Below are 16,038 nucleotides of genomic sequence, written 5' to 3'. Positions count from 1 at the left end.
CACTTTCAAATAGCTACTTGATACTTGATTTCCAGCAAATATTTGTTTACTTCCTTCTCAAAGGAGCATCAGTTCCTTACATTAGTGATAGATTTCTTTTGTTCCACGAGATAGAGCTTTGAGGAATAATTTCTATTTACTTTTCCTGTAGATGAAATGAGCATGGTAATGCTACTTGACACTTGCAGTTAACCGTTATTGCAGAACAATTAGGATAACAAATATCAGGGCTGTTTAACTGTGTGTGAGACTGTTAGAGCTGACCATTTCTAATGCATACATTGGGTGCATGTATTCTCTTCATACAACTTATTTTCATTTTATCTTTTTCTGACTGGATTCCCTTACACTGGATCTGTTATATTTGCTAAATAATTTCATAATCTGAATTTCTGGTGAGCCTTTCCCCATTACATTCCTGGAAACAAGAATTTTCTTTTCATGCAATGCCAAGGTAGTTTTGATTTCATACATCTGGGGATGCTTCTCATGTCAATCAATTACTATGCTTCTCATGTCTCAAATCAATATGGTCATGCACAAACAGCCCCAATACAGGGCAATATAGCCTAAGTTCTATTGTGTTTCTCAAAGAACCTCTTTATTTCTCAGTGATGTACAATTTTTAACTCCTTTTAGCTGTACAGCATTTTCCACATCATTACTACCAGTGTTAGGAATTCACCGTAGGATAAACAGGTTATCATTACTCTCAAGGTTGCAAATCTAATGCTTTACCTACTTCTCTTATATAGTTATACAGCTGGAGATTTTTCTTCCCATTGGGATGACCCTGTCATTTGGGTTCAGCAATTTTAGGTGGCGTGCTTTGGGCATTATTTGGTGTGTTTGAAATACAGCTTTCATAACCTGCCTGTAATGCTTGACATTATCTGGATGCAGGCTGAGCTCATGGCAACAGGTTCTCACCACCCATGCTGGACACCAGAAGAATCACTTGACAGCCTTACTCAGTTTGATGGAAGGGTGCTTAAGTTCTCAAAGAGCAACTGATTATTTTTGGGCAGTTTCCTTTGTTGCAAAGGGAAATCCCTCAGAAGACAGGAAGCTTGAGTGTTCAGTAAACTGAGTCTGGTGGCCAGAGGGCAAAAAGCTGGGCCAAAAAAACCTGATGAAGACCTAACTGGTCTTAGAGCTCAACAGAGAGGCTTTGATAATAACAAAGGTTCTATAATGTAGCTTTTCCTGACCTTGTGTAATGGAAGTCTTTAATGCTATGTGTCATATTGAGTTAGGAGGGTGGTATTTGTACAGTTGGGGTTATTAGGTTACTGCATAAACTTTAAGGTTCATTTGAAATGGTCTCAATTATATTAAAAACTTTAGGAGATAGTATTTCTAATAAAAGATTCTTCTCAAGGGAGTAGAGGTATTTTGTAAATGAGAGTGAGTGGTGAGCTGCTGTATTCATATTAATAAGTGAAAATTGACAGGCATAATGTGAATGTCCAATGGGCCTTCTACTACACCACTGCTGAGAGGAGAGTGTGATACCTTCCTGTGACTTTCCCCTTTTCTACTAACAGCAGTAAATTGAGAAGACTATTTAGAGTCCAGTTCTTTGTTTCTAGCATATTTCTGGTTTCTTGAACAAAGAACTATTAGCTTATATTTTTGTGTTGAGTCTTCTGCCTCTTGAGTAAAGAGCACTGGCTCACTGTTGGACCTGGGACAGTATAAGAGCAGGAGAAAAGGAGGAGCAAACCATCCTTTTTAGGTACTGAGCCTGATACACTTGTGTGCCTCAAGTCTGTCTTGTGGAAATGACATTCTGTATTCCACTGCATTGCTGAGTGCAGTGTCCTACATAATTTCAGAGAATGGAGATGCAAACCCTAAGAGAAACAGATGACAAGATAAGTCTTTTCTGAATAAAGTTTCATTTTGTGGCTGTTTTATGTGGCTCCAAAAATAAACCAAGAGATATAGGAAGTCAAAGACATCTTAGGAAAAGTGAGTATGTGACCCAGTTTCCATCACTTCAACATAGCTGTCACACTGAAGCAGCTTAGAATTACATTTGTAATGGTTTTTTTGTCTAGGCTTTTTATTTTTATTTGGCAGGTGTGTCTAGGTATTATTTTGAACACAACATATTCTTTTAAAGGTGGCGAATCTGCCACAAGGAACTTGGCAATGAGGTTTTCACATGTGAGGGTTTCTAGAATTTAGGCAAATGCTTTATGCTCTGCAGAAAGAGCCACAGGTATAGGAACTTGTGACAATGACTGCTGCAGCTGTGCTTTTAAAGAACATAGCTTGGTAAAAGTAATGCTGAAAACTACCTATTTCTCATATAAAAAGAGAGCAAGAAACCAAATCAGAAGGATTTGTTATTTTGGAACAGCTGAGCATTTCACACACCTTGGGATCTTTTCAGGCCTGACTAATGATATTGCTCATTGCTGCATGTAAAATCCTAGCAGCACAGGTAGTGATGGATAGGATACTTTTAGGCTCAAAACTGCCATGTAGTGTGTTACTTCCACGCTAACGTACCTGTGTTTGGCAGCCAAGAAAAAAGAACAGCTGGATGTCAGAATGGGAAGCTCATTGCTGCATGTAAAATCCTAGCAGCACAGGTAGTGATGGATAGGATACTTTTAGGCTCAAAACTGCCATGTAGTGTGTTACTTCCACACTAACGTACCTGTGTTTGGCAGCCAAGAAAGAACAGCTGGATGTCAGAATGGGAAATATCCAAGGTGTGATAAACACAAAAACCCCTGTAACCATATCCTCAGTTTCAATAATTTTCAGTAGTTACTTGACTGAAAAGATATATGGTATAACATTTTAGATTTTTAGCTGTCAATGGAAGCAAATGTTGATCTAATTTTGGACAGGAAAGTTTTCTTTAAATGGCCATTGTCTTTTTGCTTTCACTAGTGTGTCTAATTGTCTCTTTTGTCAGTTACTGTTTCACAAAAATTCTACAGTGATTTGCTTTGGGTTTTTTTAAGACCTAAGGAATCAGTGTAATTCCTTCTCTAATTTTCTAAGGCTGTTTGCTTATTGGGAATATCAGCAGAGTGATCAGATATCAGCAAGTGATGCTGTTTGTTGAATTTATAGCCAGTAACTTCATGTTCCTGTAGACATTATTAGAACCGGACTGTTAGGTTTGGGTGACAGACTTATAACAACTTTTTCATAGATTTGCCATTTGTTTTCTTCAATTTATGCTGCTTAATGATTCTACCAGCTGGAGTTATTTTCCATGTCTTTCAGGCAATTCTGTTGTTTTGAATGATTTATTCTTTTGCTCCCAGAGTATTTTCTATGGCATTTCCGAGTTCATGAATGAGGTAGCTTTGGTGCTTTCATTTAAAGGAGTACTCTTTTTAAAGAGTTCTGTGCAGTGCCTGAGAAAACATCTCTTGTTTAGGCAATGCTAAACTGGTTCAATGCCTTCTGGGTTTTTTTCCTGTTTTGACTTCAATGGCAAATTGTTCTTACACTGATTTTTTTTTTTAATGTATTGAATTTGATCCATCAGATTTGGGTGCTAGCTTGTCATTTTTCATAATCATCTCAGATCCTTTGAACACTGAAAACCAAAGGGCTTAATAGTAAGTCGGGGGTTTTTTTGAAGTTTCAATCCACATGAGTCCAAATTCAATTATATCGTCAGCTGTTCCAATAGGAAATAGCACTTCAATGGTGTTTTAGCTAGAACAGGAATACGTGTTTGGATTTTATTTGTAGAGTCGTGTTAAGACATCGAAAAGACAGGTGCTGATTGATTTTGATATGCAAATTATAGTGCTGCATGTGAGCAGGTTTTGCAGTATATTTTCACTGAGGCCCTGTTTCTATAAAATGTACTATTACAGGAGTAGCTTAACTCAAACAGATTGAATTGGGGAGACTTAAAAATTAATTGCTTCTGAATTCATTAAAAAATTAATCGTGTTGTCTTTCAGCAGATGTTTTTTGTTGTCCTGTAGTTTGCATCCACAGCATTTTTTAAAAAATTCTTTCATATTTAAAAAGAATATTTTTACATTGTAAGAAACAGCAAACATAGTCTTTCTGCTCCTTGGTATATTGTCTTTTATCCTAATGCCCAAAATTATGTTCCTTACTTTGGAAATAAAAAATACTGTAATGTATTTATTTCCTTTTAAGCATCCAGTTCCACTCTTACTGAAGTAAGTGTTGGATCTCTTGTATCTGGTGAATGTAAAGCCACACCACTGGGACATCCTAATTTCCAATTTCCCAGTGGAGAGTGTTTTGCCTATGACAGCAACATTAGTAATCTGGAAATAGGCAAGCTTTTAAGAAATTTAAGCAGATACTTGTTGACACTTTCCAGAATGTGGTGACATTATTTCAGAGGCAGGAAAGTGTAGTAAAAAAAATTGGCATAATTGTGCCATTGATATTGGCTTTAATGTGTTTCACTACTACTGGCCTGTATGGTTATGGGAAAAGAGAACAGAGTGTAAGATCTCTGTTATCTTTGTGGATTAAGTAATAGCTTGGAGTTCAGAAGCTGTAATACTACAGACAGAGAGAAGTTCTGGGAAAACCAATATACATGGGCTTGGTTGGTTCTGGTGTGGTTTGGTTTGTTGTTTGTCCCTTGGCTAGGGAGCAAATACTGGTACTCTGGGGTTCTCTGGCAGACAGCTACAGGGAATGGGGAAATGAAGGAACTTTAATGCTACCAGACTAAGGCACACCACATGACAACTTATATGACATTGAACACTTCTTGGCAACAAATGGTTGCAACATAGTTTGCTAAATATCTAAGCCATTGCATCAGTGAGATACTTCTGCCATTTCTCAATTAGCTCTTCCCCCCTCATAGCATCCTGGAATGCTCAAGAAAGAGAAGAGCCTAAGTATGCCAAAAGTGAAATATTTGACCTAAACCCTTCTTTTTCTGAGTCATTGCCTTGTAAATGTTATTTGGGTTTGTTTTACTAAATTTTGACTGTTTGAAATATGCTTATTATTTTTGTGAAGTCAGCTGAATCAAATAAAAGATTAAGGAAGGAATATAAGGAAAAAATATATTGAACATTAGATAAGACCTTTACTGTATCATCTGTCAGCAAGTCAGCTCTTGAAAATATTTGTATTTATGTGGATAAAGGTTTTCTGCTGTGTTTTTTTAGTCTTTTTTCTAGAAATAAATAACAACAGTGTATGTTGTTATTTATTTTTCACACTGTTCAGAAATCACTGGTGTTTATTAAATAACTGTTTTATGGTGGCTTTATGGTTTGCTGAGTTATTATTTCATTTACTCAGGTATTTGTTTCATTTTGTGACATGTTGCTTTGTAATAATGTGTGGTGGCATCACTAAAATGCAAAAACATTTTTTTTTGGTTTCCAATCCTGCATATTGGAGAAAATGTAGCATGAGATTTAGGTTCATTGAAAAGTATGGAAGGTGCATATGCTAGGAAATATTTTAGGGTCAAGTATATTATTACTTGTGCTTCCCCAGTGTCCTTATGTATTGAGGAGCTAAGATGCTATGTATAGCTCTTCTCTGAAAAATTAGTATTTAGTAAATATTTTGCAAATATGGTAGGGTTTTTTTTTGTTGTTTGCATTGGGTAATTGCTTCCAGTGGCTGAGTTTAGGTCAAGTAGTCAAGCTAGACACGTGCTGAATGCTTGTAGTTCTCTCATGTTTTTCCCCATTTAAAATGACAGTCAGTAAATCCTTTCTTTTATGTTGTTTATTGTGGGTAATGATGTGGTTGGGTTTTTTTAGAACGTGCCAGTGAAAGCATCTCTCAACTGAAACATGCCTTGGCAACAGGTGATGGCACTGGATTTGACCAGTCCTCTGTGGATGAGGGCAGTGACAATGCAGACACAGCCAATGGTGACTGTGAGACTGCAGCCAGTCAGGAACTGCAGCACAGTCATGCAGGTAAGATTGCTCTGAAAGGAAATGGTTTAAACATTGTTAGGAATTACACTCGTTTCAATTTCAAAAGTAATTATATATTGGTTATAATGGTTTTTATCTCTTCCTAGTTAACCAACTTAAAATTTTGTTGCAACACCAGGAAAGAATGGAAAGTGAAGAGTCTCCCTCAAGAAGGAAGAATTCATTCCATGTATGTTTATTCTGGTTTCATTTGTGTTGTTTGAATAAACAGCATGCATGTTGATTTTATAGTATAAAGAGAAAAAAGAAACATTGAATCATTTTAACAATCTTAAATATGGGAGCTTCCTGAAGCTATGACCAGAACTTGGTATCCTTATGACCATAATGGAAGAAAAAGGAATCTACAATACAAGGTTTATACTTTTTTCTTCTTTTTGTTGACCATGTAGTGTGGTTGTCCATTCCTTCTTGTTTTGAAAACACTTGGGATAAACAAGGAAAAATTTCTGAAAAAGCAGCCTCTTTTTCCTTTTGACTGTACCTTAAGGATTCTCAGTGTCCTTCTTATGCTTTAACTATGCTTTTTCTTGAAAGAGTTAGAGATGTTCATGCAAAAACAGGGTTTTATAGTTCTCTGCCTAAATGCAGTGGTCTCTGTCAAAGTTTGATTACTCCCTTACAAGGGCTTCTCAGACGCTGCTTCATTGAAGCAGAATTGCACCACAGTATATGTGATGCACCCTTCAGTTACAGAGCAGCTGAGAGTTGCTAGAAGCTCCACAGAAAAATAATTCAAAGGCACTGTTGCAGTTTTATCTTTTGATGGCTTACACTGAATATTTTTGGTTTATACTAAGCAAGACAAGCAGCTCTTTGCTGTCAAAGTTAACAGCAGAATAATCTAAAACCTGTATTCCTGCTGTGTTGCTTTCAGCCTGTGTAATGAGCATAGCTCTGCTCTCCTGACGTTAAGGAATTTTATTTAAAGTTAACTTTTTTGAGTGTTCTAAGACCAACGAGTTTAGTATGGTTGGCCTGCCAGGTATTTTGCCTCATAATGGCATAGGAAAGAGTTAGTGTTTTGTAGCTCAAGGGATTGATGGACCGTTGGATGACTTTAGCATGACATAAATTGATATCAGTTTGTATTTAGCCTTGGAAGGAAGGGAAAGAATCTTTTATTCCATGTTGGTGAACTTTTCTACTTACATTGGGAAGTTTTAGTAGAGTGGAGAATTTAGAAATTGAATACTTTTATCTAAGAAATTTGGGGTAGTGCTTTCAGGGAGTGAGTCAAAGGATGGAGGAATAAACAGAGAAAAAAATGGGAATTTACTGTATTGGTACAGCATTGCCCCATTTCTTCCTCTTGAAGTTTCTAGTGAGAGATATTCTGTGAAGTGTGGCTTTACTGTCCTTTGCAGCTGTCCTCCATCTGCTTGAGGATATGAAAGTGTTCTGAAGGCAGACCACGTGTAAAGCTCAAAAAAATGTTGAACTGCAAAAGTGCACACACACCAAAAATAAGCCCAAGCCCTCATAAAATATGAGCCTGTCCAGTGATTTACTGGACACTGCAGAAACACTTCTTGTATAAGAAGAATCCAATTTCCCAAAGGTCAAGGAAAGCAAACTTAGATTATGAGTAACCTTAACCTTTTGCTTTGAGTGACGCTGAAATACCTGATGACTGCTGAATAGTAAATGACTGCTGGATCTATAGCTAAATGTAACATTTCACAAAAACTATACACTTTAGTAACCTTTACCACACTTCATACATATAAATAATATTGTTGCAACAAAATTCCCTTTTCTTTCCCATAGATTAAAGTTGCAATAGACATCAAATTATTAAATCATTTCTTTGATTACACCCAGGTGGTTGGGCAGAAATTTTCCTTTTGCTCTACACTTCATCACCTGAGGTCAAGGCCCAGCAAGATTGCTTCATATAACAACTGCAGGTCTTCAAGCTGGGTTTTGGCTAACCTAGCTGCATCCAACCTCTGTTCCTGACACTTTTATATGTGATGGATTCCTCTTGTCTCCTACCAGTTTTTAAGGTGGCAGAGTTTCTCTGATTCTGTGGTTTAGATGCTCGAGATTTGAGACATTCTGGAAAAGTACAAGGTGGGCCAAATTGTTTGTGATGTTGGCAAAACATGACAAACATGTTTGTCACCATGTTGAATGCTGGCTTCTAGAGCTGCTAAGCGTTTATATTTTATAAATCCTTTTCAGTATTAAGTATTTTAGTGTGAAGAGTATTTCCAAGACTCAGGCATAATTGTTTGGTAATTCATATTGATCAGATGTGTCTTTCAGTTCTGATTTTAATATTTAGTCAGATTTAAATTCATGCCTCTTCTGACCTCTGTTCTTTCACCCTGTTACATGTTATATTGTGAGAACATTAATTTAAAAATCCCAAATCAATTTATAATTAATTTATAACATTTATGTTGTTAAAAGAGTTTAAAAAAGTCACAGAGGTCCTCTGTTCTTTTTGTGTTGAGAAAATATGCTACCTGTTATTTTCTTTTTAGTGAAAAATTCGTTGGCACTATTGTTTACATTACAATGATGTTTCTCAGTTTAAACATTAGAACTGTTTTTCAGTGAAAAATAATTTGAATAGAAACGGAGTTTTTCCACATTTTCTAACACTGCTGTGGTGTAATCTTGTCAGGGAGGCAGCTGGAGGTCTCAGCTGCAAGGTATTCCTTACGTTTTCAGAGAAGAGGAATGGATGAATAGGAGCCAGAGACACAGACGACTTAGAAATATTATCAAGGCTATATTATATATACTTTAACAAGTGTGGTTCCTTTTTTTGGTTTAACTTCTAATGTAGTTAGGATTAAGAATTTAAATCAAGATGAATTCTGAGTCAATAGAACATGGGGCTTATGTCTACTGAGCTAGGCAGAATATGTGGCAAATTTGGAATTCTTTCTCTAAACAGATGTTTCTTCAGATAATTCTGGATATCCTCCATTTGTCTCTGCTGTCCTGGTTACAGATATCTCAAGAGTGTCCCCCTCTTTGAAACAGCCAATACTTATATTTGGCATAATTGGACTGTAAGGTTTTTCTTGCTAGAAACTTTCATCTCATCCTGATTTAAGGATTATACCTTTATAAGGATTGGACAAGGAATTTTAATGCGTTGTTGGCACAACCTGTAGATAAGATAACTAGTAGATGTTACTGCCATTGGTAGCTTGGTTTGCTTTTTTAAAATTTTGTTTTGTGGGTGTTTTTGTTCAGGTTTGGTTTGGGGGTTTTTGGTTTTGCTTTTTTTTTGAATGGTGAATATTTGAATATTTCAAAAGTAATATTTAAAAACAAGGATGTAGGTTTCTGAATCTTTGATCTCTTTTAGACTTCAATTATATTTAGGAAATATATAATTGAATATTTTTGCACAAAAAGGCATGTTTGTGACCCAAAATCATAGGTGTTAGAATTGTGTGAGTTTCAAAAATAGGGATATGGATAAAGATACTTGTTTTCCTTCAGAAGTATAAAATAATGTTAATGGAGACAACTCCATTAACAACTCTGTGTGCATTTAAACTGTAGGTTGTATTCTGTGTCCAAGCAAGATCTTACAGCAATAATGGAAAATCAGAACCTAGCATATGTTGTTCTTTACTTCCTTCAGAAGCCCCCAGAAGCTGTGCCTGAAGACTTACCAGCCCTTTTCGATCTTGTTCCTATAATCACCGATCAGTCACAGTACATTAAACATTTGGAAGCAGAAGTGAAGTTTTACAAGGTATCAGACAATTCATTTGACCTACTAAAACCCTGGTCCCCCAAATGTGAAGAACTGCATTAAAAGCAGCTTACATTTAGACTTGAGATTGATTGTTGTAATGACCAAAATTTAGCCAAATGCAGTTCAGTAGATCCCTTACCTTGTGTCCTGATATCTAGTATTTAAGGGTCTTTAAAGACATTTTTATATCCTGTGACAAATACAAATAAGCTTTTTTTTTAAAGAAGATTTATAGCAATTTAAGATGCAGAAATGCAAAATCTCTCTTTTGTGAATTCTTAGTCTCTCTAAAAGGTTTAAAATATTTGAAAATTATAGTCTAGGCTCTTGGTCTTAAGATGCATTTCAATATTGATAGCCATCTTAAGGAGCCATTTAAATGCAATTCCTTCATCCTATAGGAGGAGTTGTGTGAGGTGAAAGATCAAGAACAGACAGTTTTGCTTGAAAATGAGGAACTCCATCAGAAGCTGAAATTCTTAACTGCAGAATACATGTCAAGAGAGCAAACTCTTCTTGATGCCTCAGTAAGTTTTTATTTTTTGTTGCTTTAATCAGTTCTCAAGGATCTGGCCAGATTATTTTGATGGAAGGGTATACAAATGGTTGTCTGCAAACAGAATTTTAGTCAAAATTTAATGAGAATTTGTAAATATGGATTTCCTTGGGTAACATCATTATCATAGGTTGCTAACCTAATTAACTTGTTTGTTGGTTCTTATATTCTACTGAAGATTAAAAGATTCAATACTTAAGTAAATTTGTTTAAAAAAACCAGCCTGCATAACCATAACTGAAGCATTAATACTTTCATTTTAGGCAAATACTCAGAGATCCTGGCCAGTAGGTGGTAAAGACTGTAGCACACACCAGCCTATCACCTCCTCACTGGCACATAACAAAGATCAGGCTTTTGTTGCAGCAGCTTCTGGAGACAAAGCCACATGGCCTGTAGAACTGGTTGGTATTACCTTTCTTCACAGAGTCCTACCTTTGCAAATTGTTCATTGTTGTTGTTGTTGTTGTTCCAGTTGTGATTAGCTTTTAACAGGCACAGGAGAAGTTTTAGTTGACTGAACCTTAACCTGAACTCAAATTTTATTCTCTTAAACCTCATCTTCTCATTATACCCTAATTAATATTATTGTGCAGCTAGACACAGATGGCAGGTTGTCTGCAGATCTGCAGATGATGACTTCCCAGAGATAGTTCTTGTTTAAAGATGATGGCTTCACTGTACTTTGGAGATTCTTAGGAGTAACACAGCACCCAAGCAGGTGGGAACTAGCTGGTGTAATTTATGTAGCCCTCCACACAAGCTCTTTTCTTAAATGAGTTGTTCTGCTCCTGGAGCAGTACAGGCTCAGTAAAGTACAAAAGTAGTTTTGTGCAATCTGCTTTCCCTTAGATGAATTACACACCTTGTGCTTTTAGAGATACAGAGCAGTCCTAGTAATTTAGAGATGATGTTGTCTCCTCCTTTATTTTTAGTTTCAGAGGATATTAATTTTTCCCTTTACTCTGAAGTAGTGGGATAGTTTTGCTATCTTTTGGAAAAAAACTTGGCTAATTGAAAAGTTTTGATATATTTTATCCATGTGCATTTGTGTACTGTGGAATTTATACAATACTTTAATGCTTTAATTAAATGGGATTTGAGGGTTTTTTCATAGAAATATATAGTTTGGGGGGTTTTTTTACTATTATTTTAGAGCTGAAGACCTCAGTGCTCACTAATGCCTGCAGTTGTTTGGAAGCAGTTTTTTACAGTAATTGCTTTTTTCTTCATCTGCCAAATTTAAATCAGGAGAATCATGTTAATCTATGAAGTGTCATAGTGAGCTAAATTTGTAGTGCTTTATCTGGTTTGTTATCACCATTGTATTTAACATGGGTGAGGTTGATTCATAAACCTAGTTATTTACCATGTATATGAAGAGTAACTCGCTGTGTTATAAATAAATAGCCTGTGTACTTGAAGCTCTTAATAATTATGTGTTAATATCTGCTGACCTGTGGGAGAGCAAGAGCAAACTTGAGACATGATTATCAGTTTCTGTGAATCATTGTAGATAGCTGAGGAATGCAGTTGGAATTGAAACAATTTACCATATGAGGATATGGCAAAAAAACCTTATTTAGAAACAAAAAATGGGAGGGTTGTTCACTTTTTAGACTTCCAGAAAATTGAAATATTTAAGTTTCTCTGCCACTAGTATTTCAACAGGTTTATGTCCTCAGGGGAAAAGAATGTGGGTAAAGTCTAGGTTTGTTTGTAAAGACTGTTAAGAAGAAAGCAAGCCATATCTTCTCCCATCTTTTTTAAAGGAGAATCTAAAACTTCTTTATCAAGAAAAAGTCAATATCCTTGATGCTCAAATACAGTCTCTAAGGTAAAGTGAATTTTTTTTCTTAAAATAATCCTGAATAAATTTTCACTGCATAACAGCATGAACCACTCTTAATATGACTTTAAATAAGAGAATGCATGAATGTCGTGTCTTCTAATAGTGTCCCTGAAAACTGGTTTTCTATTAAGTTTTCTCAAATATAGATGTAGCAAAATTGAATAGAATTTCAATAGAAATTGAAATTTCTATTTTATAGAAACAGTAGCAATATGAAACATCTCTTTTTTTATTCTCTTTCCTCTAAGAAAGGTCATGTAAGGTAGACCACTCAAAGAAGAAAGAGAAATTACAATTTTAACTTGTGTGACAGCTTCCATAATTAACTACTTTCTACTCCTGTTTAATTATGTTTTTCCCTAAATAAATTGTGGTTTGAAATATTTGAAAATGCTAGACTGTTCTGTGAGTAAAAAGAGTTAGTGGTAGGGAGACAAGTTAAAAGAATGCTCTCTGCATTGGTAAAACCTGCAACATGCAAAGCCAGTTGTCTTAGTGAAGGTAAAGGAGGATCTTTAATTTCAGCTGTATAATCCAATTTTTTTTTCCCCTTGGCCTCAAGTGTTCTATTTACCCAAAAATAATTGTTGGGGGTTGTCTCAGAAGTTCCTCAAGTACATTATTCAGCCTCTGATTTCTCCTAAGAGGCGTGATCTTGCAAACAGGAAGTTCTGCAAAACTCAGTCTTATTGAAGTGAAAAATTGTATGGCTTTCTGTGGGACCATCTTCCCTTTTAACTTGAAGGGTGAATGTACACAGGACTTGCTGATTTCTGTCCAAAACTGTCCAACACTTGGTTTGTTGCACCACGACTGTCTAAGGATATATGCAGCGCAAATTCTGTTCAGGTTATAGTGGGTTATATGTAATAGACCAAGTACTAAAATTGGAAAAAGTGCACAGAAGATTTTCCAGATGGAAATAAGAATGCACGCAGTGTATATATCATGTGCACAGTAAATCCGATGCAGCCAGAATGTGTCAGACTTCCTGAGTGTGTGCTGCCCAGATGGCCTGCATAACAAACCCAAAGCTTTGGATTCATTGCACAATTTGTCAAATTGATCTATATATGCACAGCGTGCGTTTGTCTGGAACTTCCTGATGTTAACATTCCTATTGCTTGCGATCTCCCCAGCCTGACACATGCTTGGAAATTCTGGGGAAAAGTCTTCAGAGCACCTGGTAAAAATTTTGGAGACAAGTAAAAAACTTAGCCTGTTTTTCTGCACATGTGTTTGACCTCAGGTTGTGTATATTGCTGGATCTGAGTGACTGTGCTGATTCGCTGATTCTTGTCTAGGGAGTAGAGAATAAATATGAAGTTAGTGATGTTATTAATAAAAGCAACAGAAAATTTTTAGAGTACTGAAATATTTATACAGCTGATTTTTTTAAACAATTAATATTATCCTCTGTTCATGCAAAATGTAAGCCTACAGGTTCTTTATCTAATAACTTTCTGTTTAACTTCAATATTGTCTGATAATATGGGGGAAGAAACAAATTAACACAGTATTGTTTTGTCTATTAATAATTTTGATTGGGCAGTTCAACTGTTATTTCTGTGTTAAAGTCTTCCTTAGACTCTTGAAAATGTGTAAAATAATGTTCATTACAGGGATTCTTACATTTCTTTTAGTTTATATTTGTAGTTATATATTGTATATGAATATGACTTGTAGAAATATCTAATTTCACAAATTTCTTCTTTCTAGAAAAGACCTTTCAGAATCTCAGAAGACATGCAAAGATTTGGAAGGAAGGCTGAAACACCAGAAGTCACTGTTTGCAGCCAGAAGTTCTAGCCAGGTTGGTGGTCTGTGCCTGAACTGTGCCCAGCACGAGGCCATTCTTGCACAGACTCACTGTAATGTCCACGTGCAGACCATCGAGAGGCTGACGAGGTAGGTAGTGGGGCTGTGTATTTGTGTTGGAAGTATGGCTGCTTGCATTAAACCCTTTAAGTCTCAGTGTCTCGGGTTACATTAGTAGAGAGATGTGCATTTTTGGAAAAATATACTCCCAAGCTGGAGTCATAATGCTGAAATCAGTGAATATAGGTCCCAACCACTTGAAAATCTATAATACCTTTGCTACTTATGTCAAATGGGAAAGAATTTTAGTTGTTTTAATGTAATCATGATACCTTGGGCTGTCCAGATAATGAGACAATTTACCGTCTGTTTCCTGTACTTTTTGTACAAACACGTCCTTCATTCTGTCAGCACAAATATTGTGCAAGTCCATGCATTTTCATTTATTATTTCTTGCCAAAGGTCATTATAATTATGTAGTTAGAAGTTTTTCTGGCTCCATTTTATTCTCTTTACCTCTGAGGAACTTCTTAGATACATCAGCAATAGTTCATGTGCTTGGGGTAGGATGCATTTCCTACCGCAAACACTTGTAGTAGATCCTCCCTGACTACAATAAGACAGAGAAAAGAAGTTCCATTGGAAAAAAATAAATCAAAATATTTGTTGCGCCCTTTTTATAAAAAACTATAGCTTTTATTTAAATATTTTTTTAAAATCACAGCTGTATAGGCTGGATATATATAATTCAGGGATCCCAACATTAAATTCTTTTTTTAAAGAAATTCTGCCAGTCAATTCATCTTCAAAAAAACTCTCCCTTTCTACTTGCTATTCATAATGATAGAATACTGCAACTTTCTCAAAGTTTGTTAAACAGCCATTTATTTATCGTCAATATCTGAAGCTTCTTAGAATTTCTGAAGTATTAGAATGAACCTGAGATGGAATAGTGGGTCAATTAGAAGCAGGGAGACTGAAGGGGCATAGAACATATATGAACTCAGTCAAGTGGGTGCTATCCCTCTGCACTAGATGGTTATTGCCAGGATTTATGTATTTTTTTCTATTAGCAAGTCCAAAAATTTTCTGGCTAAGCTCTATTGCTGAGAAGTCATGTTTCAAAATCTGCTTCTGTAACAAAAGTAATTCTTTGTCACAGGTTTTGGAAAATATGAACAAACTGTAAATCAGTACGTTCTTGTCCTCTTATATTATGATGAGCTTGAAATAAAAATTCTAATTGACCTCTTTATTTGTCTTAAACCATTATTTCAATTGGAGTTTTAAAAAAATCTAAAAGCTACCTCTACTTGTAGTGCAATTTATTAAAAACAAGTGTTCAGTAGGAATTTTCAAAGAAACTTTATCCAATTCAAAAATGAAATGAAATTTCCAAGTATGACTGCGAGGTCTCTGGCAAATAAAAAAAAATGTGTTACCATTTTACACAACATTAAGAGCACAACAGTTTTCAGATAGAATCTTCAGCTGCACCTAAACCACAGACAACAGAAAAAACTTAATTTAAAAGCTTTTAACATATCACAATAATGAAAAGGTGAAGTTAAGTATTACAGTTTTACCAACTCTGCTTTACCATTTAGTACAGATTTTAGTATCCTGGTGTAGAGTTGTAGAATCCAAGTGTCCTATTGTTTGTCTTAGTTCCAGGTGGCAGCAAATGGATTTAAAAATTGTCATTTGATATACTTAATGATTACTTGTTGAACCTACCCCTTCCTTTTTATTATTTTTCCCCTCTTTTACATTTACTGAGAGTTTAATTCCATATTACCTTTATTTTATTATTTGCATGGATCTCCATTTTTTTATGTCAACAGAATGTGCTCAGTTTCTGTACATTAATGACTTGAGATCTGCTCTCTTTACTGGCAGTTTCTCTAATGGTCCATCCTTCTCAAATGAAGGACTGGTTGTCCAGCAAATTATACTTTCAGTATCTGCCAAGCTTGCAGTATGCTGTCTTTCACTCATGAGTTTTAGTCTTGCTTTGCTTACCACTTTGCTTACCACTTTGCTTAAGCCTTTCATCTGTATGTATTTTATATTTGGCATACCTGTTGTTTGGGGTTTTTTCTCTTACAAAAAGAAATAGAAGTATCTGGGTTGTTTG

At 35.6% G+C, this 16,038-nt stretch overlaps 1 protein-coding gene across 7 annotated transcripts in view; it reads left to right on the top strand.

Annotated features, from left to right (window-relative positions):
- Positions 1-16,038, top strand: part of SDCCAG8 (SHH signaling and ciliogenesis regulator SDCCAG8) — a 109,804-nt gene that overhangs the window by 1,148 nt on the left and 92,618 nt on the right. For 5 of the 7 annotated variants that reach the window (XM_039697863.1, XM_039697862.1, XM_039697870.1 and 2 more), the window contains exons 2-8: positions 5,763-5,924; positions 6,032-6,114; positions 9,559-9,672; positions 10,077-10,202; positions 10,495-10,635; positions 12,004-12,068; positions 13,803-13,991. In XM_039697863.1, coding sequence (XP_039553797.1) covers positions 5,763-5,924; positions 6,032-6,114; positions 9,559-9,672; positions 10,077-10,202; positions 10,495-10,635; positions 12,004-12,068; positions 13,803-13,991 — 880 coding nt within the window. The remainder of the gene's footprint in view (positions 1-5,762; positions 5,925-6,031; positions 6,115-9,558; positions 9,673-10,076; positions 10,203-10,494; positions 10,636-12,003; positions 12,069-13,802; positions 13,992-16,038) is intronic. The other 2 variants (XM_039697864.1, XM_039697865.1) reach the window with 2 other exon arrangements.

Source organism: Passer montanus, unplaced genomic scaffold, assembly GCF_014805655.1.
Source record: "Passer montanus isolate IOZ18808 unplaced genomic scaffold, ASM1480565v1 scaffold12, whole genome shotgun sequence".
Classification (NCBI taxonomy): Eukaryota; Metazoa; Chordata; class Aves; order Passeriformes; family Passeridae; genus Passer; species Passer montanus.
Note: the sequence above shows the minus strand (reverse complement) of the source record. Positions and strands in the feature narration are given on the sequence as shown.